The following is a 24,898-nucleotide window of genomic DNA, read 5'->3' on the forward strand; positions in this document are numbered from 1 at the left end:
AAGTGATCTCCACCAGGCCACTTAATTAAGTTAATTAGTTCTATCTCCATTTATCATTGTGATTGAATATCAATCATAGAATGTTGGAGGAGATTCTAGCATCTGATTGCCTCCCTTGGCAAGACATTCACGGTTGTTTGGTTTCTGGCTAAGTGGAGAAGAGGACCATGATGGTGAAGGCCGTAACATGACGATGCCAACCTGTTGCAATGGTTCAAGCTCTAGGTATCCTTTGCTTCAAGAATTGTTGAGGGGGTGCCAGCAGTAGGAGTAATGGCCCTCATCATTGTGGGTAATAAATAATGATTGGATCCTGTTGTACCAGTGCCAATTCTGTGATCCACCTGAGCTATACACTAAAAAATAGAACTGTTGTTATATAGTTATGTTGTGGCCGGGTGCCACTGCACTCACGAAATATGATAATTCAGCCTTAATTGATGTAATGCCATTGTTTGGTCACTAAGAATCAGGCTAACATCAGAGTCCTTTAACAAGTTACAATTACATTGTTTCAATTACATTGTTTAACCATCCAATGCCCTAAATGCACTGCTTGGACTGATGACGCATTACACTACACAATTGATATCAAGAATAACCATCAATCTGACAGATTCATTATCAAACAACAGCACGTGCTTGCCATGCTTATTTATAGCGCCAGTTACGTCACAGCATTAGTATCCAATGCTGGCCGACTATCAACACCATGTGACCTTCCAGCTGACAAATATCATCATGGATGCTCCAGATTGAAAACAATGAGATTCTCATGATATTCGTCGAATTTATGTTATCCATGAACAATTTCTTTCCGGAAAAGAATGCTATTACGAAACAAAACATATTAAGGGATAAACTGGTGTTGCTCCTTTTCCTCTAAGTTGTCTGCCTCAGGAGATAAAAGGCTTCATTGATGGGGATGCTTTATCCCAGAGATGTGACAGTGCATGACACACGTGATGTGCATGGTGTGCCTGGTCCATATTGAGATATTGAGTGCAATGACAATTGTGGGCTTATCTTGGACTTGGTCATGGCCTGGTATTCCTAGAAATAGACAATAGGAGTTGCTGAAGGATAAGAGGAAAACGATCACCTCAATCTTTCTGGCCCAGTAATAATATACAGTGGAAAGACGTACACTAGCCTGACTAGGCCTAGTGTATAGTACAATTGGGCCTAGGATCGGAGTCCGAGCTAGGCCTTCTCACCTGTTCATTGAGGCTTTCCTTGGATTTTCTTTGATTGAAGCCAGTAGCAGAAAATAACCTTCAAAATGCCGGGCTTCTTTCTGCAGCTGAGAATCCTCTTATGGAAGAATGTGACGCTCAAAATAAGGACACCGGTAAGTTGATAAACGCCAGTACTGCATGTTTGCTTTCTAACATATTTCAGGGGCGACTAGTGGACAAACAAATGGAACATCAATAGCCGAATATTCATGATTTCTATTGTATAACAGCATCCACTTCATTAGGTAATGCCTGCAGCCAAGCAAAGGGAGGAGCATGTGGATGACCCCATGCTCCAGGAGGACATAGAATGATGTTGTTATGATTACTGTGAACATTTGAGTGTCCACTGCATTGGTTGTGAAATATTCCCCTTTGTTCTAAATAAAGCTGTAATTCGATGTCGAAAAGTATGGTGTAATTAAAAAAACCCGACTCCTTGTTGGCAGCTTATTGATGGATGTGACTTCAAGTGGACCATAAAATTAGGTTTAGTACTATCCTGGGAAAAGTGACATTTAAAGTGTCTTTGTTTTGCCTGGGGAGTGTGTGGCAGGTTCTCATCTTTCATCATGTTGGGAGTGGTCTCTGCATAATGACATGAGTGATAGATCATTATCAGAAGATACGTCTCTCTCAGTGACATGATAGCAGATTATGGGGGACGCTCTCACATGTCTTTTGACGGACAATTGTTGTCTCTGCCTGGAGACTGAGAGGTGCTCTGTGAATGACCAATTGGTACCAGAATCTGACTCCTGAATAAGAAGCTGTCCTCCTTGCTGTGGTCCTCTTAGAGAGGTTCCACTGTACTGGTTAATCTGGATGAATCTGTTGTTTTCACATGTCAATAAACATGCATTTTCCTCCTATACATGTACCAAAATGATTAAGAGCTATGCACAATGATGTCAAAATTTGTGCATTTAAAGAATGCTGTTTTGCATCATCTGAATCTTGAACTTGAAGAGTCATTTGTTTATTTATCGATTAAACGTCACAAAATCAGCTGATTCATTCTTCACACTAATCAGAGATAGAAAAGTCAGCGAAGTTCAAGTGTCCAAGTGTTCAAGTTGAGCTGTCTATGGACATGGACAACATAACTGACCGGGTGATTGGGTCACCCAACACTCATGTCAATCACTGGTGTTTTCCTGGTCTTTATTAGATTCCTAATAATCACCAGATGTCCCAGTCCGGACTGATTTATTTCGGTATGATGTATGATGCATGGTTCAATGCTCTAGCAACCATTACTCCATTATCTTATTGAAGCTCTCTCCCACTCCAGTCCAGACAAGGCTTGACTTCCACCAGTCGCTGATAACAGGAAGCTGGAGAGGAAGTGCACGTCTCACCCAGGCGACTCACTGAGCTGGGTATTGAGAGAAAGTGCGGAAATTATCTCAGATGATCATGATGAAAGGAATTTGGAATACTGAGCAGACCAAAATGGCCAGCCAAGGGTTTGGACTTAATTTGAGGCTAACAGGGCTTAAAGTGAACATTTGCCGTAAAGTTAAGGTACTATTACTTGTCCTTGGTTGTGACATGAAGGACTGGTGATGAGTACAATGCTTCATTGGTATCCTGTGACCAAGGTTATTAGAATGCGTTACAGAGATGATGTTTCACTCTTGTGAGACCTGGATAATAATGATGATAAAATGCACCATTATCATTATGACATAGGACGAGTGCCCCAGGCATCACATCTGAGACATGCAGCTAATAACTATTAAGCTACTTTCAAGATTGATGATACATTTTCGAGAAAAAACCCAAACTTTAGTCATTGCAGTGTGTCTTTCTTGGGCATGTAAATATTCCGTTGCTGGAACTTTTTCTTCTTTTATACATGAACCATGACTTATTTTAGGTAATACTGTCTTTCAAGGATAAATCTTGAACTATTCAAGCCAAACTTCAACTTTGAAATGCCAAAAATACGAAAACCCAGAAGGCTGACTGCTTTGTTCAAAGATTGAACCTTTGAAAGAAACCTGGGACATAATCATAATCACATCAGATCAACTAGAATGGAATGTCTAGGGATGGTGAAATAAGACCTGTATGGGACTTGATGAAATGGACACTACTAATAGCGTATTTCCCCCAGTTGGGAAGTCCATCGAACAATCCTGATTGTCAATATTTGTTAACACTCAGGAAGGGATCAATGAGAGTGTGATGAGATAAAGTTATTGGGATTGCCATGAATTAAGTACAACCTCTTTATGAGGACAACCTTTTGACTGACAGGTCTCGGTCTTGGGAGGCGGTCTGATTTCAGTGGTTGTGAGATTGTCCCAGACTGATTGCAGTGCTCCCATCTTAGATATTAAGGACATTCTTCGGGCAGACATACTGTCCTTGATAGAGAGGTGTCCTGATGGGGTTGGTTTTGGGAGTATCCTATGTAATTTTAGTTGCTGTGACTTGTGACTGAGCCATGACAAGAGGTATGTGCTATTTAACCAATCAGTGGCCGTATTCCATCCACATGGGGCTCCACACCAGGTCGCTGTGTCTAAAATCACTCGGTTGCAAGCACTTGACTCCAATTACTCGATGCGTCCTTTAAGATTCCACTTTCAAGCGTGCCTTCAATATCAGTGTGACTAGTTAATTTCCTTATTCCCCAAGTAACAATAGCATTTCATGAAAGTCACACAAAAATGATTCCAACTCCCACAAGACTGCACTGAAATAATGATAAAGAGTTCAAGTGTTCATTACATGGTGAAAATTGATATATCACAACCACTTCAGCTCAACGGGGATTCCTGGATGAGATATTATCATTTACATCATGCAAGCTATGAAAAAGAGAAAGACGCTTTGATACTCGAGAGATTGGCTGTACGTGATCATGGTTTTCAGGAGTTTCTAAAGGAGGCTTTGATGTTCACAACATGCCACAGGAGAAAAAAATTTCTCAGTTCAAAAAATTTTTTCACTTGTTTTTTATTTCTGCTCAAAATGAAGAAACATCATCAATCCCAGAAATTTTTTGACTTTGAAAATTTTTCGAAAAAATTCAACTCTGAACGATGAAAAAATTTCTGAGTCCAACATTTTTTTTTCCACTTTGTTGTTACGCGATTATTCAACCTTGGTCCCATGAGTGGTTTTGTTACCGGGGTTCCACTGTAGTTAACAATGCAGTAATATATAAATTGCTGCAAAGACACAAAATTGTCAGAACCTATTGATGTGAGCATTCCTTGCGAAGCTCTTGTTAAGAACTCTCCTAAAGAGTTAAGGTTCTGTGAGGCTGGCTGTCTCATGCTTCCTGCAACATGCTCTGTTTTGCTGACCCCTGACATTTGATGGAAGTGGATTTTCTTCTTAATTTGCTGTTGTTGACAATAATCTCCTCCTCAGCGGAAGAGATTTCTTTGAATTGTTTCCATAGCGATCTGTATCTCTGACTTATTTTGTTGAGGATGATTGTCAACATGTGATTGGTTTAAGAAATGGTCTGGTTCATATTTTATGCTTCCATTATATCATGACTATTGTAATGCTGCGAGAAATGCTCCCTTCCCCCTTAACGCTACCTGTATCATTAGTAAGCTACCTTTCTTTTTCAGTTTGGAAAAATCTTCAACGCCTCCTCATCAAGAAACTCCCTTGGCCCTATGCATGATTTTCAGCTAATCCACTATGTCATTGTCACCATAGAGATGAAACTGGGTGGTTGATTCAAACTAAATCCACCTGACTTGAGGTATAACCACCTCACCTGAGGGACACCACCAACTGCTCTCTGTTGACATCACTGTAACCGTGGTGATCTCTTTCTCTTGTTTCAGTTCGTGCTGATGTTTGAAGTGTTCATCCCTCTGGTGCTGTTCTTCATTCTGGTGGCGATCAGATCAAAGCAGCCTGCCAAGCCGATGCACGCAAAGAACTTCCATGCGCTACCACTGCCCTCGTCTGGGGTCATCGCAGTTATGCAGGCGTTTTGTGATGGTGGGTACACAGGAGATGATGGCTTCGTGGAGTTCCCTAATGCAAGGTAGGTATTAGAACATGGTCTGGGGAACATCAACTTCGAAGCTTCTATGAGCACAAACCACATCACAGAACAACAATAGCGCTGAAGGGTCAATGACCCATGTTACAGAATCCATAGACACATCAGATGATACCAGTCGTAAAGAATGCTTGACTGTGTTCATGTCTAGAATATAGATTTACATGATTTGGGGCCAATCTTTTTCAATGTAATCATGTCTCCTCTATCTTCAGTATCCACAGCATGCTCAGCCTGGCAAAGAACGTGGCCAGACAGAACAACTTCTTCAACCCGGGCTTTGAGCCGGAGGATATGGACAAGATACCGGGCATGTACAGAGAGATCATTGATGACCCGGTTATGATACATGATGCGTTCATCAATGCTAAAAGTAAGTCGAGAGTTGGTGAGGTGTCAGAAGTTCTTGTGGTGAGGTTGATGTATAACCCTTGCTGGTTATTGAGGCTGAGATGGTGCAGATCCTAAAGACAGTGATCTGCTATACTTGCTAACACTGCATATACATAGACTCTTCCCTTGTGGCCTTTTTCCTTGTTTCCTTGTTCTGTTTTTCGAAGCAGTCAGAACCCAACAGACTTGCAGACAATTGTACGACAATATATCAACACATAGAAGCTCATGTATTGCTATTCGTATTTTAAGTTTTGGACAGGTATTATAAACTCTTTAGAAATTCAGCTTAAATCCTGCCGTGTGGAGATTATAGACAGATATTCATGAACCGAAGATGATACAAACAGTAAACATTCTTTTCAGTAACAAACTGGGATGGAATTACGATGTGTTTAAATCGCGTGTAGGAGGTTCGTTGCATCCAGGTTTTGCAACATGAATCGCGATGACGCAGCTCTCCTTGCAATCACACGATGACCTTGGTCTTTTCATGTCTTTCCAGATTTCACCTTTGGTTCTATCATCAGCAACCAGGGGGCGTTCCTCCACTTCCTCATTCACAACCTCTCGATGCCGGCAGACGACGCTCGCTCTCTATTGGATGTTAAAGTGAACTTTAAAGAGGTTTATCGACTCCTGTTCGGTGGGACAGCTTCTTCAGACAAGGAACGCATGACCTATCTTCATCGTCACAAGCGGGACGTCGGCAGCATGCCGTTACATTACTTCAGCAAGATCCCAGACAAAGTCTCAGACTTTTTGAATAAATATGGTGCTAGTTCAGGATCAAGACCAGCAGTACCTTCTGGCAGTGACACTTCCAACCAACCAATGGAGAACTTATTAGCAGAACATTTCAGGGATTTTAAACATGGATTATTATACGCTGCATTGGCGTCGCCAGATTCATTCCAAGGCATGAAGCCCCATCAGGTGGCGAGTTTAGCTGAGTTGCTGCTCGGTCTGAAGAGCCCTGGTGACTCTGACATTGATGAGAGAGCTGTCGTTGATATATTGAAGCGTATCCTCTTCTCTCCACCAACCCTTCACAAGCTCACCTGTGATAAGATGGAGTTCACGCGCCTCCTCAAACCCAGGAGTGAATCGGACCAAGCTGCATTGGTGAGTCATCACATATTTCATGTTGTTTTTGAGAAGAATCAAGAAGGCTGACCGCCCTTAACCGTGTCAGTGTCTTGTGGGTAGCCTGGCTCCTCCTATGTTAAAAATGGCCCAGATATTGTCCGAAGGGTTTGAGCTCACATGCTCTCGACTCAAAGTTTTTCTAAACTAATTGTTTCATTTGCACTTTCAGAATAAGACCGAGGCATTCCTGTGTGCCATGAACGACACACAGTTTGAGGCGTTATCTCAGGAACTGAACAACGTCATCAAAGCAAAGGACATCATCAGGCTGGTGAGTTCAGGTTGAACTTGGTTGATGACAGTGTCATCTGCCAGACTTGGCTGTCTCATCATCATCAACATGATCATCGTAGCAGCTTCTTGGCCTTCCATGGTCTCTGCCGCCTCCAAATGAGTCCAAGTAACTCTTATTTGGAGGGTGCTGTATGCCATTTGAATGGAGCAGTGCCTCACAAGAATAGGAGAGATTCCTTTCTTGCAAACTACCATGGCACCAGGAGGGCTGAGGCGGCAGTTTGTACCCTATGTTTAATTAGCTGTGGCCTACCAAGTCACCACATTGCACTCAGCTCTAAACCATTGAGATCACTTCCTTCATGTCATGAAGCTGTATTGGGGTAGATATGCCCCTGGCTGTGAAACTGTTCATGCTTTAGATTCATCATGTTTTCATCCTTCCAGCTGAACATCAGTAAGTCCAACATAACAGAGGCGAGGAAGAGGTTCGAGGAGTTCTCTAACAATGTAAGCATGTTATCCAATATCATTAGACAGCTTGAAGGTGCCTTTCTTAAAGCAGCCTGCTCTATGCCTGGTCAGACTCTGGGGAATGTGACTGCATGCCGAGACCTAACAACTCGGAGGAGGAATGCTGGCCTGATCCAGTACCAGCCGTTCAGTGGTTCAACTACCATAGACGACAAGCATTTGAACAGTACTGTCCAGGTGAGATTCAGTCTTATCCGTTGATGAAGGTTGAGCTGTGTTAAATAGTTCTATCAATGTCTGTATTGTTTTAGGTAAACACCTTTGTTGCGTTTGAGAAAACTCTTATGGAACTGAGTGAGTTGGCGAAACACCTTCCACAAGATGGCTGCCCTGCGGTTTACGAGGAGCCAGTTATGAACATGACGACCGCTGTACCACTCGATGAGCTGAATATCACCTCCACAACTACATCAACGCCACCTCCTGACACTAAAGTGAGTGACAGTGTTAGTTGTGGTGTTCTCCTGTTATTCTTGAGGTAGCATCAGACATCTGTGCTGTGTACTCTGACTTTGATGATTGTGATGAAGATAAACAATTAGACCTACCCCCTCCCCTTATTTACACCTATTTGACCTTTGATCTTGCAGCACCACAAGGACCGTGGGAAATACAGCGGTCTGCTTCAGATCTGGATGGCGATGCAGCGCACAGTCTGCGGCAAGCAGATCATATCACAGGAGAAGTACCAGAAATATCAGGAGACTATGGACTTAGGTGAGCAATGATTTCTCTGGTTATGGACGGATGTCTTCATGATGACAGCAAGTTCATGGCAATGGTATGGAAATAGCGGAATGGTAGTTTGATCCATTTCTCCCCAGGGAGCTGCAAAAAGGCACATGTTTCAAATACAATTAGACAACGAAGAGTGGTTGAATAATGTCTGGTCTTGTCTTGTACATGTTCTTACGTAGTGTTGATCATTTCCAGGGACACTCGGCCTGAACAAGAACATTGGTATCCTCGTCCATGTCTTATACAGCAATCCCAAGGTGCTCTACGCACCGAACGGCACTGACGCAGACCTCATCATCAAACAGGCGAACGAGACGTTCGCTCTCCTAGATAAAGTGTCAGAATATGCAAGAAAATGGTTGAATATTTCAGCAGAACTGCGTGATTATCTTATGAAGAATTCCACGGGGAAGAATTTGGAGAATCTACAACAGGTTGGTGGTTTGTTGTCAAGAGCTGATTGTAGTGAGCCAATCTTGCATCCAAATCTATCTTAGACAGTGGAATCTAGTTTTAGTCACTTTTGTCTACCTTTGTGAAATATCTTCTACTGTTATTGACTGACTTTGAATCCATGCCCTTATTTGGATGTTTGTTTCAGATGCAAGCGGAGATGAACGAGATGAATATGTCGACCACTTTTGATAAGTTCCTCGATGATAACAGTACAGATGAGAGAGCTTACAGAGTGAAGCAGGTAGGTCACTCATTTGTGTATGGCTCAACACTTGGCCAAAGACAGCGTCTCTGACAGCTGAAAAAAATTTCTAAGTACAAATTTTTTTTTCACTTTTTTTTCTGCTCAAAATGAAGAAATATCATCAGTCCCAAAATTCAACTCTGAAAGACGAAAAAAATTCTCAGTCCAAAATTTTTTTCGCTTTTTTTTTCTGTTCAAAATGAAGAAATATCATCAGTCCCAAAATTTTTTTTACTTTGAAAATTTTTCAAAAAAATTCAACTCTGAAAGATGAAGCTGACACTGACGTCTGCAATGAACCTTTGTGGTTGGGGGCATTCGTTTTTTGCAGCTGTCAGTAGAACTTCTCCTTCATATCACTCAATCACATTCACCTTTCTATGTCAGCTGCACCTCCTACAAGCTATGGCAACATCTGTTGGGCTCTTTATCACCCAATCGTCTCACTGTCAATATAGCTGTTTGAGATCGATTGGCCTCATTCATAATATTTCTAACTAACATGTATTGTACGTCATCAGATCCGTCTCATTGACGCACATGTACAGCTTGGCCTACAAGAGTGCATGGCTTTACTCCAAATGGAGCTTGGAACAGCTGTAAGGAATCAATGAACCATTGTGGATGTCAGAGAATAGGCCTGAACCTCGACATCAGGATGAAACGAACAACTGATTATGAATCATGGGAAAAAACAACAGATATTAATTGTAATAATCGGAGCAATAGAATGATGTCACTTGACTTAATTACTTATGAACCTATGTGAGGCCCTTCCCTCCGAGTTCTCTCTCTAGGTTTCCTTTGGCCTGCTTCTCTTATGCCTTCCTGTCAGTGTTGTTCTTGGACCTGATCCACCCAGCGCCAGCTTTGATAAAACCTCATGGTCCATTTCAGGTGCAAAGACATCTATTCAAGCATGACTTCCACAAGGACGTTGACATCCTTGACGCGTTTATGAACATGACAATCCCCGATGCCGATGTCTTCCTCAACCAGCTGGATATCGTTGACAATGCAGCGTGTTCTTGGCTCTCATTGGTCCGTGGGATGAGTCTCAACATGTTTAAAGGATTTAGGACTGAGGAGGAGCTCGTGACTTATGCACTGGAGCAGGCCTACTTTGATAACGTCACAGTCTTTGCCAGTATGTACATCTCTGACTGCTCTATGGTTCCACTCTCAGATCAAATAGTACTGGAGCAAATCAGTTTGTTAAAATTATCATTTATAATCATACAAGTTTTATTCCTTGAATTGCAAGTGATTTGATGTCTTCATATGAGAATGAAACGTTGAGATGTGTCTTCCAGGTGTGGTGTTTACCAATCTAAACAAAGATGGCTCACTTCCTCCACACATCGTCTACAAGATACGACAAAACGCCTCCATGACAGAAACCACTAAACAGGTGCGGCCCAAGTACTGGTTCCCTGGGCCAAAGGACTGGGGCTACCAGTATTATCAGATGGGCTTTGTGTGGATACAGGATGTAATAGAGAGGGCGATTATCGACACGTATGTCGGCCATGATGTGGTCGAGCCAGGCTCGTACTTCCATCAGTTTCCTTATCCGTGCTTCATGGCTGATCAGTAAGTACAGTTCCCAACACATTATGATTCTAGTCATTGCCTGCCCTCACCTGCTTCCAAACTTAGGCCACTGCTTGTTCCTAAATTTGAAAGAGTCTCTTGAAGCTAGAGGAAAGTCATTCATGAATAAATCCTCCCCCTCCCTTCCACTTCCACTGAATTAACAAAGGTAAGAATGACACACACATCAACTTTCATAGTTCTTGAAAACATCCCCCCTAACTCAGTATTTCTTAAGGAATTTTCCCTGAGACTAAGCTGACTGTAACCAAAACCTGGTAGTTTTGGCTGAATCTGTCTGGAATGAACGGTGGTATTGAAGGCAGTTGTTTATACAGCTGTGTCGTTGACTTGCAGGTTCCTGTTCATGATAGAGCATGTGATGCCACTCTGCCTGACGATCTCGTGGGTCTACTCAGTGGCGATGCTCGTACAGAGTATTGTATACGAGAAGGAGCAGAGACTCAAGGAGGTACGCCATCTTTACACAGAAAGATAACTGAGCCTATTTGTACAGATTTAAAGCCAAAGTAGTGTCTCTTTATATAGATCTGTTGGTTGGCAGGTGTTGACTTCGGGAAGCTGTTGATCCCACTAGAGAGGAAATCTGCTGCCCCAAACTTCAGTGAAAGTGGTAAAGCATTTGGCCTCTTATAGAAGTGATACTGAAAAAGGTGTGATTAGACAGATGAGGGAATGGTTGTAGAGAAACACGATGTTAGGTTTGTTCCTTGAAGCAAGAATGATATTCGTTCAGATGGTTGAAATAACTTTGGCATCATTTGCTCTTCCCTCTTCCAGGTGATGAAAATGATGGGTCTGAGCAACGCGGTGCATTGGTGTGCCTGGTTCATCACGAGCTGTGCCCAGATGACCGTTACCATGGGGATACTGACGCTCATGTTGAAATATGGCAAGGTGCTCACGTACAGCAACCCCCTCCTCATCTTCCTTGTACTGGAGATCTTTGCCATCGCTACCATTCTTTTCTCGTAAGTGTCATGTTTGAGAATCACAGAGAATGAAACAATAATCGGCTTTTCTTCAGTACAGGTACCAAAAGGTCCTCTACCAGTGGTGGAGTAAACACAAGAATGGCCTAGAGTCAGTGGAGCCTCTTGATTACCAAGCTCAGCATGTCTCACTCACCCTGACACCCATAGCCCTACTCTAATTGTTCACTTGTCTTTCAGGTTCTTAGTGAGTGTGTTGTACTCGAAGGCTAAGCTAGCTGCAGCCTGCGCTGGCATCGTCTACTTCCTGAGCTACGTCCCATATATGTACGTGGCCATCAGGGAGGAGGCCGCTGGTGATCACATCTCGGCCTGGGCAAAGTCTATTGCGGTGAGTAGCTGACTTGAACCAACTTGAATCCATTCACTGTGTTTGGCACACTTTTCAACTTGGTGGAAATGTCTTGGGGCTCAGATCAGCTCAGAGTCAATCAAACGGCCGAGTGTCTCATGTGAATCTTTGTCCTTGGGAAGCTACAGGGAACAACAAGAAGGAGAGTTTGTTGTGTCTGTTGAACATTAAAACATATGAGTTCTATTTATCAAAAACCTTACTTTTCAGTCCCTATTCTCGACCACCGCCTTTGGCCTTGGTGCCAAATACTTTGCCTATTATGAGGTAGAGGGCGTTGGTGTGCAGTGGGATAACATCGTGTCATCACCAGTGGAGGCAGACCAGTACAACTTATTCTCCGTAGCTCTGATGATGATCATCGACTCTATTGTCTACGGTCTCCTTGTGTGGTACATCGAGGCAGTACATCCAGGCTCCTATGGTCTGCCTAAGCCGTGGTACTTCCCCTTCACCAAGACCTACTGGTTCGGCCACAATATCCGGACTGAGTCAGAGCAGTGTGGTATTACCACTTGTTGCCTGAAGAGGGCAGGGCTGTCGGTGATTGAGGAGGACCAGGCATGTGCCATGGAACAGACGGGTGAGTAGGCCGACTATTGAAGGGGTTAAAGTGTGCATGCACTCGCTCCATATCCGCTCCTACTGTCTTTCCCTGTTAGAGTTCCACAGTGATGATCTTAGGGCAGATATTCCATGGAGAACATCAGATGTGATCACACATTATGTAGATCTGTTTGTCCTTTCAGACCATGCGACTGACTTCGAGCCTGAGCCATCTCATCTCCCTCAGGGTGTCCGCATCGAGAATCTCTCCAAAGTCTACAAGACTGGCAAACGCGCTGTGAACAAGTTGAGCTTGAATCTCTATGAAGGTCAGATCACATCATTCTTGGGACACAACGGAGCTGGCAAGACAACAACCATGTACGTATACTAGAATACTGCTCTTTGTTTACTATTGAATAAGGGCTTGAACTGACCTGTACTGCTTTGAGAGTGCGTGAGAAGACCTCCCTTGAAGATGATATCTGTGTGTTTCCTTGCAGGTCCATCCTGACAGGTCTCTTCCCACCCACAGCCGGCTACGCCTTGGTCTATGACCTTGACATTAGAACAGACATGGAGGAGATACGCAAAAGTCTCGGCTTTTGTCCGCAGCATAATGTGCTCTTTGACAAGTAAGTCCCGTCTGTCACTGTTGATGTTCTTGATGTCTAACATATCATTGTCCTGGCCTCCGGCAGAAGCAAACTCTTCTCAGCATTGGCTCTAATCGTTGACCTATTTGACCTTTAGCTTGTCCTTCAGCTAGATCTTGAACTTCTGCACACTTTGGAGGGTGGTCTGGTTGCTTCTTTGTCACTCATTGAGGTCACGTGAAAACCTCGGAGATGATACATCAGATATGTCAAGTGAGACAGACCCAGCAATCACTGAAATCAACTTGTTCAATGCTTCATGAAAGTGGTTCTGTTGTCTTTCAGATTGACAGTTGAGGAGCACCTGTGGTTCTACGCCCGCCTCAAAGGCATGCAGAACCGGGATATCGCCAAAGAGATGGAGTCGATGATCCAAGATGTCGGCCTCCCGAAGAAACGTGGCAGCACTGTTGATTGCTTGTCTGGTGGCATGCAGAGGAAGCTCTCGGTTGCCATAGCGTTTGTTGCCGGATCGAGGACCGTGATCTTGGATGAGCCAACAGCGGGGGTGGATCCATATGCTAGAAGAGCCATCTGGGATCTGCTTATCAAGTATAAGAGAGGTAAGTGTTGAGCACTCATGTGGATATCTCTTGTACTCATGTGTTTGTGAATTGTGACACCTGAAACCCAATGTTGCCCTTGACTTCACCTTGACCTTGCATTTCTAGGGCGAACGATTCTGCTCTCGACGCATCACATGGAAGAAGCGGACATCCTCGGTGACCGCATCGCAATCATATCTAATGGCAAGCTGAAATGCTGCGGCTCATCTCTCTATTTGAAGAGTGTGTTTGGCGATGGATATCTGCTGACCATCGCCAAGAAACAGAAGGACGATGATGTGCTCAGTGCTGGTAAGGTTCATGTGGTTGGTGCCAATTGATGCCTTCGTGCTGTTCCAGTTGGATTATTGTGGAACATTCTAGTGCACCTGCAATAAGCCATGTTAGTTAGGTCAGAGATCATGGCTGGTGTAAGGAAATGTCGAGCCATCTCCATGATTTGAACAAGGACGTCTCGTTCCTCAGTCAAACGCCCTGTACTCTAGCATTGAGCTTAGGAAACATGTCTGTCTTGCTGAGCTTGTATGAACCTTACAGTAATATGAGATGATGCTGAAGCCTGGTAAATGGAACCCAGGTTCAAATACTGAAAGTGCTGTCCATGAAGTTTGTCCTTGACCTTGAAATCTGTTTTTCAGATACGCTGTCAGTAGATGATGACACCATCCACTTTGCTAATGATAACCCGACATTTGTGTCGAAATGTTCCCAAGAAAAAGTGACTGACTTCATCAACAAGTACATCTCGACAGCCTACAACATCGCTGAATCAAATCGCGAGCTGCGTTATATTCTCCCATTCGAGGAGTTAAGGAAAGGCAACTTTGAGAAGTTCTTTGATCTGTTTGACTCTGCCCTGTCGCAGCTGGAGATTAGTAGTTATGGCGTCATGGATACGACCTTGGAGGAAGTCTTCTTGAAGGTCACAGAGAAAGCACGCATTGAAGAAGGTAGATTGTTGGTTTATTATCTTTAGTTTTGATCATTTTGCCTGATGACCTCTCCTCTGGAATCGTTCAACCAGTCGTGCGGGCCCATCTCCATTCGGCTGTGATTGAGGGGAGGAGTTGCTAGTATGCAGATGGACCTCTTCTCTTCAGTGATTTCATGAGCAAGTGTTACCAACTGTGGGTTCACTGATGTACAAAGTGTGATGACTCTGGTTGTTACTTCTTGTCGGCAGCTCTGCTGTCCTGATGTCGTCATCTGGCGTTATTGAACCATTCTTAATTGGCAATGCCATCCACTTGCCATCATGAAATCATTGTGCCATTCTCAAGTCATACCTCTTCATCTTCATTACAGACCCAAGCGAAACCAGCACTCCGGAGGAGGATCTTAAACCAGAGAACACAACACTCGATCAAGTGGCCTTGACCCCTAGTCCAGAACCCTCTGACCTTCCCGACCTTGATAACAACTCTATGACAAATCTGCTCATAGGAAGCAGCAGCGACAATGCCAGCATGACATCACAACCCATTAGATCACATGACACACGTGACACGTCGCCGCAGCACGGGAGCTATTCACTGCTTGCAAATGATGATGATGATGATGAGGTGCCTGACCTTGGGTCAAGGTCACAAGGTCGTGGAGATAATCAATATACTCGATTGGAAGACATGGATGCTACATTTGATAGTAAGTCATATTGATGTGCATATTCATTTGCTATTTCCCAAGGCTCATCATGTCTGGACGAGCCTAGATACAGAATCTACCTAAATTCATATTAAAATGTGCGACATCAAGCTTATCTTGTTTACCACTCCTGAGGCTGGCCAGATTAAGTTTCATGATATTGGCAATAGATGTCTCTTCCCGTCGTTGGCACTATTCATGCTTGTACGAGGAGTTTTTACCTCTATTAACTCCAACCAGACTGAGTTTTGTTATTGTGCCCATTGTCACCGGGAGACCACTCGTTGAACCTATTCTCCCCCTTTAAATCTTCTTCATCAAGCTACCTTGCCAACCTTCCAGATGATGGTATTGACAATGAAGGTGGAGGTAGCTACCATGTCACTGGCAACGCACTGAGATTACGACAGTTCTACGGGGTCATCGTGAAACGCTTCTTCTACGTTTGGCGAAACTGGAAGGGCCTCTTCTCGCAGATTCTGCTGCCTGCTCTGTTTGTGTGCATTGCCATGACAGTAGCTCTTACAGCACCCCGGGTGAAAGATCTGCCTGAGTTGGTCCTCAGTCCCGCACAGTACTACAACTATACTCAGCCAAGAGGAAACTTTATTCCGTTTGCAAACAAATGTTACCAGAAAGGTTGCCAGAGGACAAACGATGCAGGACCTCAAAAGATAATTGACACTTTCAAATTTACTGGATCATCTGCCACGTGTTTGCTGAAGTCACCAGATATGAAGCCACCAGCTGTGATGGAACGCTTAAAGAATTTGGACTTGACGGGGAAATGGCGGTTTTTGTCGCGATATTTTGAGCCTGAGTGTCGCAATGTTTACGTCAAGGGATTCCATCTGGAGAATTTTGTGCCACCGTCGTCGTTTCTTCTGCCGAGTGAGGTAAACACATCCAAGTTAGATTCTGGTGAGTTATTCCAACATGTCATCTCCTCTGTTACTGGTATCAATTAGATTACATCTTCTCTTGTCAAGATGAGTGGCCCACGAACTGTCTCAAAAAGTTCAGTGATTGTCGAAACCAATAAGTTGTGAGGACCATTCATTGGAAATCTCTTCTTGATGGTCTCAGTTCTAAGTATGCGATGATACTTCATGTTTCCGGTAATTTCTCTTAAATACTTAAATGCATAGGTCAAGGTCAACAGCCAAGGTCAAGGTCAACAGCCAAGGTCAAGGTCAGTTTGTCTTTGCAGTCACAAGTTCACCTGTACCGAAATACTACCCCGACTGTGAGTGTGCAGGCGATGGTCGTGGCTTTATCTGCCCAACAACTGGCTTCAATGATCCTCCTGACTTCCAAACCATCACCAGCGACATCTTCCAAGATGTCAGCACCCAAGACGAGGCGCAGTTCTTCTTGAATACCAATGATCTGTATCGTCTCCATAGATACGGTGCCATGTCGCTCGGCACCATTAGAGATTACGTCCCTGAGGATTTTGGTGACAGTGCACCGTCGCTGTTTAGGAGATTGGCTGTGAGGAACGTTGCAAAGGTAAGCTGGGGTTTGTGGGATGTAAGGGAATAGGACAGATATTCTTTCCCCAATTCTGTGTTGACCAATAAACCCATGTTGGAAGATATGTCAGATTTGGGTCAGATTCACCAGATTCACCAGTGTAGGATTGTAGGACTCCTGATCCTGAATGTCCTTCCATAGCAGCAGATAGATGCATTGCTTCTTCATGTATTTCAGATCCACTACAACAATCGTGGCTACCATGCCATGCCCACCTACCTGAACACCATCAACAACGCCATCTTACGGGCCAACCTGCCAAGGGGGAAGGGCAACCCAGCGGCGTACGGGATTACTGTCATCAACCACCCGATGAATAACACAAATAATCAGCTGACCATGGAATACATGTAGGTTGTCTTCAACATATTGTATTTTACTTCTTTCCATCTCTTGGGCTTCTGCATATCTCTGTATCTTTCCCGCTGTGTAGGGCTGAAGTCCATCGAGGGCAGGCCTTGATGCTTTGAATGAGCCAGCAGTGGTTTCTGGTATTCCTTGCACGAATCACAAAAGTGAAAGGTGCCACTGAATACTTCAAAAATGTGAGGGATTTTGATTAAGTTAAGGTCGTCTGCTCATGAAGAACGTCTGCTCATGAAGAACGTCTGCTCATGAAGATCGTCTGCTCATGAAGAACGTCTGCTCATGAAGAACGTCTGCTCATGAAGATCGTCTGCTCATGAAGATCGTCTGCTCATGAACAACGTCTGCTCATGAAGAATGTCTGCTCATGAAGAACGTTTGCTCATGAAGATCGTCTGCTCATGAAGAACGTCTGCTCATGAAAAACGTCTGCTCATGAAGAACGTCTGCTCATGAAGAACGTCTGCTCATGAAGAACGTCTGCTCATGAAGAACGTCTGCTCATGAAGAACGTCTGCTCATGAAGAACGTCTGCTCATGAAGAACGTCTGGTGATGTTTTCTGTCTGCTTGTTTCAGCCTGCAAGGATCTGATGTTCTCATCTCCATCTTCATCATTGTGGCCATGTCGTTTGTCCCGGCCAGCTTCGTCCTCTTCCTGGTTTATGAACGGTCCATCAAAGCCAAACATCTCCAGTTCGTCAGCGGCATTAATCCAGTCATCTATTGGCTGGCGAATTATGTCTGGGACATGGTAGGTCATCACGCTTAGATTACAGATCTTGATTCAGCTAACTTCTCAATCTGCTACCTGTCAAGCTGAAGAGCAGCGTTGTGAAGGAGTGAAATTGTCTGAGTCATTTTGGAACTTTGTCAGGTTGATACTTGACATTGGCACAGTCCTTGTGACCTTGAAAGGTCACATGTATTATTATATCCATTGAATGAGACTCAGAAGAAGAACTTGCCCCTCCAGGCACTGCTATTGTTGGGGTGTTTTGTGTCTGTGAATCACCCAAGCAAACGTCTGCTAATGTGTCTTGTTTACTTCCAGTGTAACTACTTGGTGCCTGGTGTCTGCTGCATCATCATCCTGCGTGTCTTCGACATTCCCGCCTATGTGTCTGCCACCAACTTCCCTGCTACAATCTCCCTCTTCCTGATGTATGGCTGGTCGATCACACCTATGATGTATCCAGCATCGTTCTGGTTCAAGGAGCCGAGCACGGCGTATATCTGCCTGATTGTGGTCAACCTCTTCATCGGGATAACGTGTATCGTGACGAGCTTCCTACTCGAGTTGTTCTCTTATGATAATGTAAGTAGTGAGACTGATATTGAGGTAGGCCAGTGGCAGAGTGGATAGAGCACCGGCCTCATTATGAGGAGCTTGTCGGTTCGACTCTTGGAGGAATACCATCTGACTTCCTTACTTTCTTGATTTGATTACACCTTCATGTGTCACTCCTAATCAAACCATCCTTGTTTCCAGGAACTCAATGAGATCCACGAAGTGTTGAAGGTGATCTTCCTCATGTTCCCCAACTACTGCCTGGGACGAGGTTTAATGGATATCGCCTTTAATGAGTATCACAATGAGTTCTACTTTAAAACAGGTAAGTAAGGCATAACTTTACCTCTGTTGATGTGCGTTGACTGAATCAAGTAAAAACTTCAAAGAGCTTGGGACTTTTATGAGCCAAACCACCAAAGCTAAACTAGAATACAGTAGAAGCTCTCTAGTAAGGACACCATTGGGACTGACGAAGGCTGTCTATGATAGAGAGGTGTCCTGATTAAGGAGGTGAATGAAGGCAGTGGCCCTGCGAGTGTCCTGCTCTCCTAGATCTCCACTTTGGGAGGTTCCACCGACTTCAGCGTCCAGGATCAGTTGAATGTTTTCTTCCCCGATAGGTCAATACGACAAGATGAAGTCGCCATTCGAGTGGAATTTGATGGCAAGGAATCTGGTTGCCATGGCGTCCATGGGTTTCATCTTCTTCATCATCACTCTCTTGTGCGAGGTCAGGTTCTTTGTCAAGTCAAAGTAAGTCAGTCTTTCAATTTGAATTGCTGAACCGTCAATGTCCGCTTAAGCCTCATACAAGACTGTCGCTGGTTCAGGTTAAGAATCAGATTGCATTCAATATCATTAGCCTTTATTATCATGATTCTGTTGTGAAAGTGTGTTTGGGATGCATCAGAAAATGTTCATGAATATTCTATTCTATGTTGGCCAAGTAAAGTAGCTTGAAGCGCCATCGAGTGAGCAACTTTGTAACTATACATTGGTAAACAGTAAACCGCAGACCATTGGCAATAACACTGACTTTCCCTTGCAGACATCGTCCCGTCTCAAAAGCACCGATCCCCAATGAAGATGTGGATGTGGCTGCTGAGCGCCGTCGCGTCCTCCGTGGCAGTGGCAGACATGATCTCCTCCGCCTGGAGAATATCACCAAAGTCTACAAGACCAAGAAGCTCGGGCGACACCTGGCAGTTGACAGGTTGTGCCTCGGTGTGCCGCAGGGCGAGTGTTTTGGTTTGTTGGGTGTGAATGGCGCTGGAAAGACGACAACGTTTAAGATGTTGACGGGAGATATACTGCCGACTGGCGGCAATGTTCACCTTGATAGCCATAGGTAGGTATTATGTTCACGACTACATTGTAAATGCATGAGACAGTGCACTGCACCAGGAGGCCTTAGATGCTCCAAGTGACGATGATAGTCTATGTTAGATTGTCACCTCTGACCTCGTCTTATTCCTCCCTCTTGCAGCATCCTAAACGACATGCTGAAAGTCCAACAGAAGATCGGCTACTGTCCTCAGTTCGATGCGTTATACGATGAACTCACAGCGCGGGAACATCTCCAGTTGTATGCGCGGCTACGTGGCATACCGCGTAAAGAAGAAGCGTCTGTGGTCTCATGGGCTCTGCGTAAACTCTCACTCGTACAATATGCAGATAAACCATCAAAGATGTATAGCGGTGGGAATAAACGCAAGCTGTCGACAGCGATTGCTCTGATTGGTCATCCTCCTGTGATACTTATGGTACGTTGACCTTGTCTACTGGGGCATTCACTCAGAGGCATGAGTGCACACCCGCCAACTCCCTTCTGCTGACCATTACATTTGTTGCCTGTGTTTTCATATTTGCTTGTTGGGGAAGTTCAATTTTGATGTTGGCTGATGTTCACTGAACAAGTCGTAAAATGCATCATTTCAATGGGTTTTTGTCATTGATCTCTGATATTTGTTGTGTATTGCAGGATGAACCGACTACCGGGATGGATCCACATTCACGTCGCTTCCTCTGGGATCTGATCCTGAACCTGATCAAGAAAGGACGATCTGTCATCCTCACTTCACACAGGTGGGTAGCCTAGATCTGTTATCCTCACTTCACACAGGTGGGTAGCTGTGGGCAGTGTAATAAGTCCAGCCTGTCAAGTCTGGTGATCAAGTCTGCTCTGAAGCGACTAACCCAAAGACCTTTCTTTGCTTAAAAACATTGGTTTAAATTGCCGTAATGTCACTCCAAAGTATTGTATGGCCTTCAATTCAACACTTTCATTTCAGTATGGAGGAATGTGAAGCGTTGTGTTCACGCCTGGCCATCATGGTGAATGGAGAGTTCAAGTGCCTCGGTAGCATACAGCATCTCAAGTCACGCTTCGGTGAGGGCTACACCCTGACCGCCCGCGCCAAGGGACCTAACTATGAAAGAGAGTTGGAGGCGATTAAGAGATTTATTGAGAGGAACTTTGTTGGTGCTGTGCACAGGGTAAACTCCTCTTCTTCTTCTGTGGAATATCACTCATGCTCTGTGCTTGCTCTCACTCATGGCTCCTGAAGCTCTTCATATACTTCTCCGACTTAGAAACTGATTTTGCTTGGAGTCCTAACTAGCTCAGTTGAGATGACAACAGGCTTGAGTTCTAGTGGGGCCAGACCCAGTTTACTCAAATGTGTTTCTGGGATGAAGTGTGACCTAAAACCCACATCCCTCATACCTAGATTGTTGTGTGTCTGATTCTATTCCTGGGCGAACTCTGCTCCTGCATGGTATGTGAATGGGGAATCGGTCTTATCCGTAGCCAGCTAAGAGGTAGGCTACCATAGTCATGATGAGGTAGGCTACCATAGTCATGATGAGGTAGGCTGCCGTAGTCATGATGAGGTAGGCTGCCATAGTCATGAAGAGCTAGACCAAGTAGAGATACAGATATGTGGATGTGATTTGATGGCATCTTTTCATGTTGTGTCCTTGTTTTCCAGGAGGAGCATTATAACATGGTCCAATATGAACTCACGTCAAACAACTTGTCGTTGTCACGTGTCTTTGCCAAGATGGAGGAGATGTCAGGTGACCTGCAGCTGGAGGATTACTCCGTCTGCCAGAACACACTAGACAATGTAAGTCCGGGTGTCAGGATGATGATACAGCGGTTGACATATTCCTTCGTCGTCATCGTTTCTGGCTGAGGTTTTTGTCTTTGCTTTGTACATGGCGGCTGTACCTGGAAGTGCACCAGAACGTGATAACCCAGGTTTGTGGCAAACCATGGCCTGGGAACCAGGTTGGCTATGAACACAGGCTCACAAGAGAAATCGGTGAGGTCAACTCTGTTGCTGAAATGTTGTCTTTTCTCATTCAGGTTTTCATCAACTTTGTCAAGAAGCAGAGTGAGATTGTACGAGAGAGGGAGGACACAGACGAGGTTGTCCCAGACAACCAATCAGAGAGCTTGTTACTTCAGCACAGCAGCTATCGGCGTGAACAGACTCTACATGATGATGATGATGATGAGTTGTTAGATTTTGACCAACCAGGAGTGAGTATAGATGTAGGATGGTGGATTGATGTGGCTTGAATCGTCCCGTTATCATGATGACCAGCTGTGCATGATGGAAACACGCTCATTGAAGGCCTTTGGGGTGTAATCAGAGGTCTGGACATGACAGTTAAGATGGTTTGTAGGGCAGGTGATGGTAATTCTGTGTGACCTCACTATCACAGTCAACAAATGGCCAGTAGTGAGTCAGGTTGGTGTGAATTTGTTGAGACACTGTTCTTGTAAAGATGGAGACACATGGCAGTTTCCTCAATCATGGCTAACCTGTCGTGTTTTATCTTTCAGACGAGATTGGCTTTCATAAACATGGAACCGGTTGTCAACGTGTAATCATCAGTTGCCATGGTGACTAGAAGTTGTTTGGATTAAGGAAAGATTAAAAACATGACAGAATGTGGTATCAACTTGACGGGGCAAAGACTTCCTGTAACAACATGACGTGGATTAAGACAGTGACTGGTTGCAGGAACTTTCCTGGCAGATATACTGACGTCAGATCTTCAAACTTGAGTGGTGAATTTGCTACAGTATGACATTCATGAAAGATGGCCTGCTGCCTATGAGGTGAACTCTGTGATGGTATGAGTGGAGACATCAGCAGGTTAAGAGGTTTTGGTGAAGTTTGTAGACTAATGTGAGATTCAGTATTTTTGATACAATTTTCTCTCATCTGAAGAGTTCTGTTACGACGACTCTGCTTATGCATATTCTCAGTTTAGTTGGTTGTGTAAGAACTTGCCGTTAATTCTAAAGGTTGTCACAGAAAAATGGTATCCTTATTTCATATGAATTGGACTGTTAATGTTGCAGTGAATGACTGTGCTGACACCACCAGCCGGGGCCAGCACATAGTTGTGGTTGCAGGAGACCTCAGTTGAGCTGAGATGTGATATATCTTACTTGGGTTATCTGATCCATGTACTGAGAGAAGGTGGCTCGCCTTGGTCTCTAGTTTAACCCTTTCACTGCCAGTCTGGGCTTAACTCTTGCAGGCTTCCAGTCAACACATGGGTGGACTATCTGCTGTCTGGCAGGGAAAGGGTACTTGCTTAACTTTTGTGATGGGCTCATCTCATCTTGTATGAGCTTCTAGCTTCCGTGTTGAAGGGGAGTCTTAGCTTGACCTGGCTTTAATTAGAAACTGTAGAAAAACTGACATTTTGTGCAGGTGTCATATTTTCCTATTCATCTGAGCGCTGTATGTAAATTATTGTGGAAGTGATGTTGTTAAACTGACCTTAGTCTTTATCTGTGAAGAGAAACAGTTTGAAGAGTGAGTGTTTCTGGTGTTGTTTCAGGGTCAAACTTTAGATTGTAAACTGGTCGTGATTGTGAGTTTGTTATCTTATGATATGTATGAGGTGTTGAAGTGACATCATCATAACCATTGCTTGCCGCACACAAGCCAATCTGAATATGCAGATTCACGACTTGCATGTGAGCCATTATTTTCAAACTCTTTGCCCTGAATCAGTATTTTCAGAAACTTTGATCGTGTTATGTGTGTGGCTGGCATAACATGTTTTTGAATTTGTAAATAGTGACATGAATGCGCTTGAGACGAACCCTTTGTGATGATAATGGTTGTTTCCATTGACTCTGTTGTAAATGTCTTTGCCCAATATACAAGTAAGGGAGGCGGGTACTTTAGGGTCTCCACAGAATATTAAGATGTAGCTACATTTTCATAACATTTTTCTCTGTTTTACTTTCTATGTGTCGTTGCCATGCCTACCAAAAGCTGTCCTTGACCTGCGGGCCATATTCTACATTTTTGACAAAATCCGACTGGTTTTTAATGTAGGTTTTGGCTTATTCCATGAGCCCCACTGGCCTCCTAGTAGTGGGATGTTCACTTTCAATATAACACAACGCACTCCCCCACAAAGAAAGTTCAAATGAGTCGGCAAGGTACATAGAGGATGCGTTCCATTCAGAGATGTCACTGTCAAAGTGAACGCCTTGCCCAAGGTGACCGTCGTTCATCAAGACAGACGTTGTATATATGCTTCATGTATTTATTGGTTGTAGATAGAGCAGTGTAAATACACTGTAGTCCCCTGTCTTATCCGAGACAAGACACCCCTCTATGAAGATAATGGTAGCTTCCATTGACTGTTCTGTAAATGTTCAGGTCCAGTCAAAGGGGGAGTGGGTACATCTTTAAGGAGTTAGGGTGTTACTCCAGTGACTATTTGAGTAGTTAATTGTGCGAAAGTACAATGTACATGTATCGATCGTTAATTTACTAATGTCCTCAACCTCTCAAATTTCTTCATTCGAATACTTCATTGATTGTTGGTGCAAAATACACTATTACTATTATGTAAACTTAGTCTAGCAAGTTTTTTAGTTTAAAATGATACTTTATTTTTCAAACATCTTTGCATATACAGAAGAGTTAACTCCAAAGATTATTTCGGAGCAATCCTCAACCGTTCATGTTTTGAAACATACTGAACCTATAATGTGACCAGGTCAATAGGAAGGATAGACGCCCAAGTCCGAGTGCCCTTAGGCCATGGGAATGATTAATCAGGTTCACACTTTAATCAGGAGTCGAGGGAGGAATAGCTTCTCCGTCTTTCAAAGACAATACTCATAGGGAGAGAGGTCACATCCAAATCAGGCCGAACACGCCGAGAAGAGGCATGACACCATGTAGGGACTTGGCGTATCCAGCAGAGATATGGAACAACCTGCATGGAGAGAAGGCACATCAGGAGGAGACATG

At 44.0% G+C, this 24,898-nt stretch overlaps 1 protein-coding gene across 1 annotated transcript; it reads left to right on the top strand.

The window, feature by feature from the left end:
- Positions 1–742: 742 nt before the first annotated feature.
- On the top strand, positions 743–24,495 carry LOC135501683 (ATP-binding cassette sub-family A member 2-like). The gene is made up of 36 exons (XM_064793923.1): positions 743–1,351; positions 5,060–5,265; positions 5,499–5,656; positions 6,182–6,801; positions 6,995–7,096; positions 7,507–7,569; positions 7,845–8,027; positions 8,184–8,310; positions 8,527–8,765; positions 8,933–9,028; positions 9,929–10,178; positions 10,345–10,624; positions 10,982–11,096; positions 11,426–11,616; positions 11,818–11,968; positions 12,200–12,572; positions 12,739–12,916; positions 13,039–13,170; positions 13,477–13,754; positions 13,863–14,048; positions 14,396–14,707; positions 15,063–15,401; positions 15,744–16,322; positions 16,612–16,913; positions 17,115–17,287; positions 17,882–18,056; positions 18,357–18,620; positions 18,795–18,918; positions 19,217–19,349; positions 19,645–19,944; positions 20,083–20,359; positions 20,578–20,681; positions 20,888–21,092; positions 21,587–21,724; positions 21,967–22,143; positions 22,450–24,495. Exons 1-36 carry the CDS (start codon positions 1,283–1,285, stop codon positions 22,492–22,494), a joined length of 7,644 nt encoding a protein of 2,547 aa, XP_064649993.1. The 5' UTR covers positions 743–1,282; the 3' UTR covers positions 22,495–24,495.
- The last annotated feature ends 403 nt before the right edge of the window (positions 24,496–24,898 follow it).

The sequence above is a fragment of the Lineus longissimus genome, chromosome 17, assembly GCF_910592395.1.
Source record: "Lineus longissimus chromosome 17, tnLinLong1.2, whole genome shotgun sequence".
NCBI classification, from domain to species: domain Eukaryota; kingdom Metazoa; phylum Nemertea; class Pilidiophora; order Heteronemertea; family Lineidae; genus Lineus; species Lineus longissimus.

Coding starts and splice junctions, on each gene's coding strand:
- LOC135501683 (XM_064793923.1), top strand. CDS start 1,283: ATGCCGGGCTTCTTTCTGCAGCTGAGAATCCTCTTATGGAAGAATGTG. Junction 13,755..13,862: donor GCTTATCAAGTATAAGAGAG/GTAAGTGTTGAG, acceptor TTGCATTTCTAG/GGCGAACGATTCTGCTCTCG. Junction 20,360..20,577: donor ATCCTCCTGTGATACTTATG/GTACGTTGACCT, acceptor TGTGTATTGCAG/GATGAACCGACTACCGGGAT.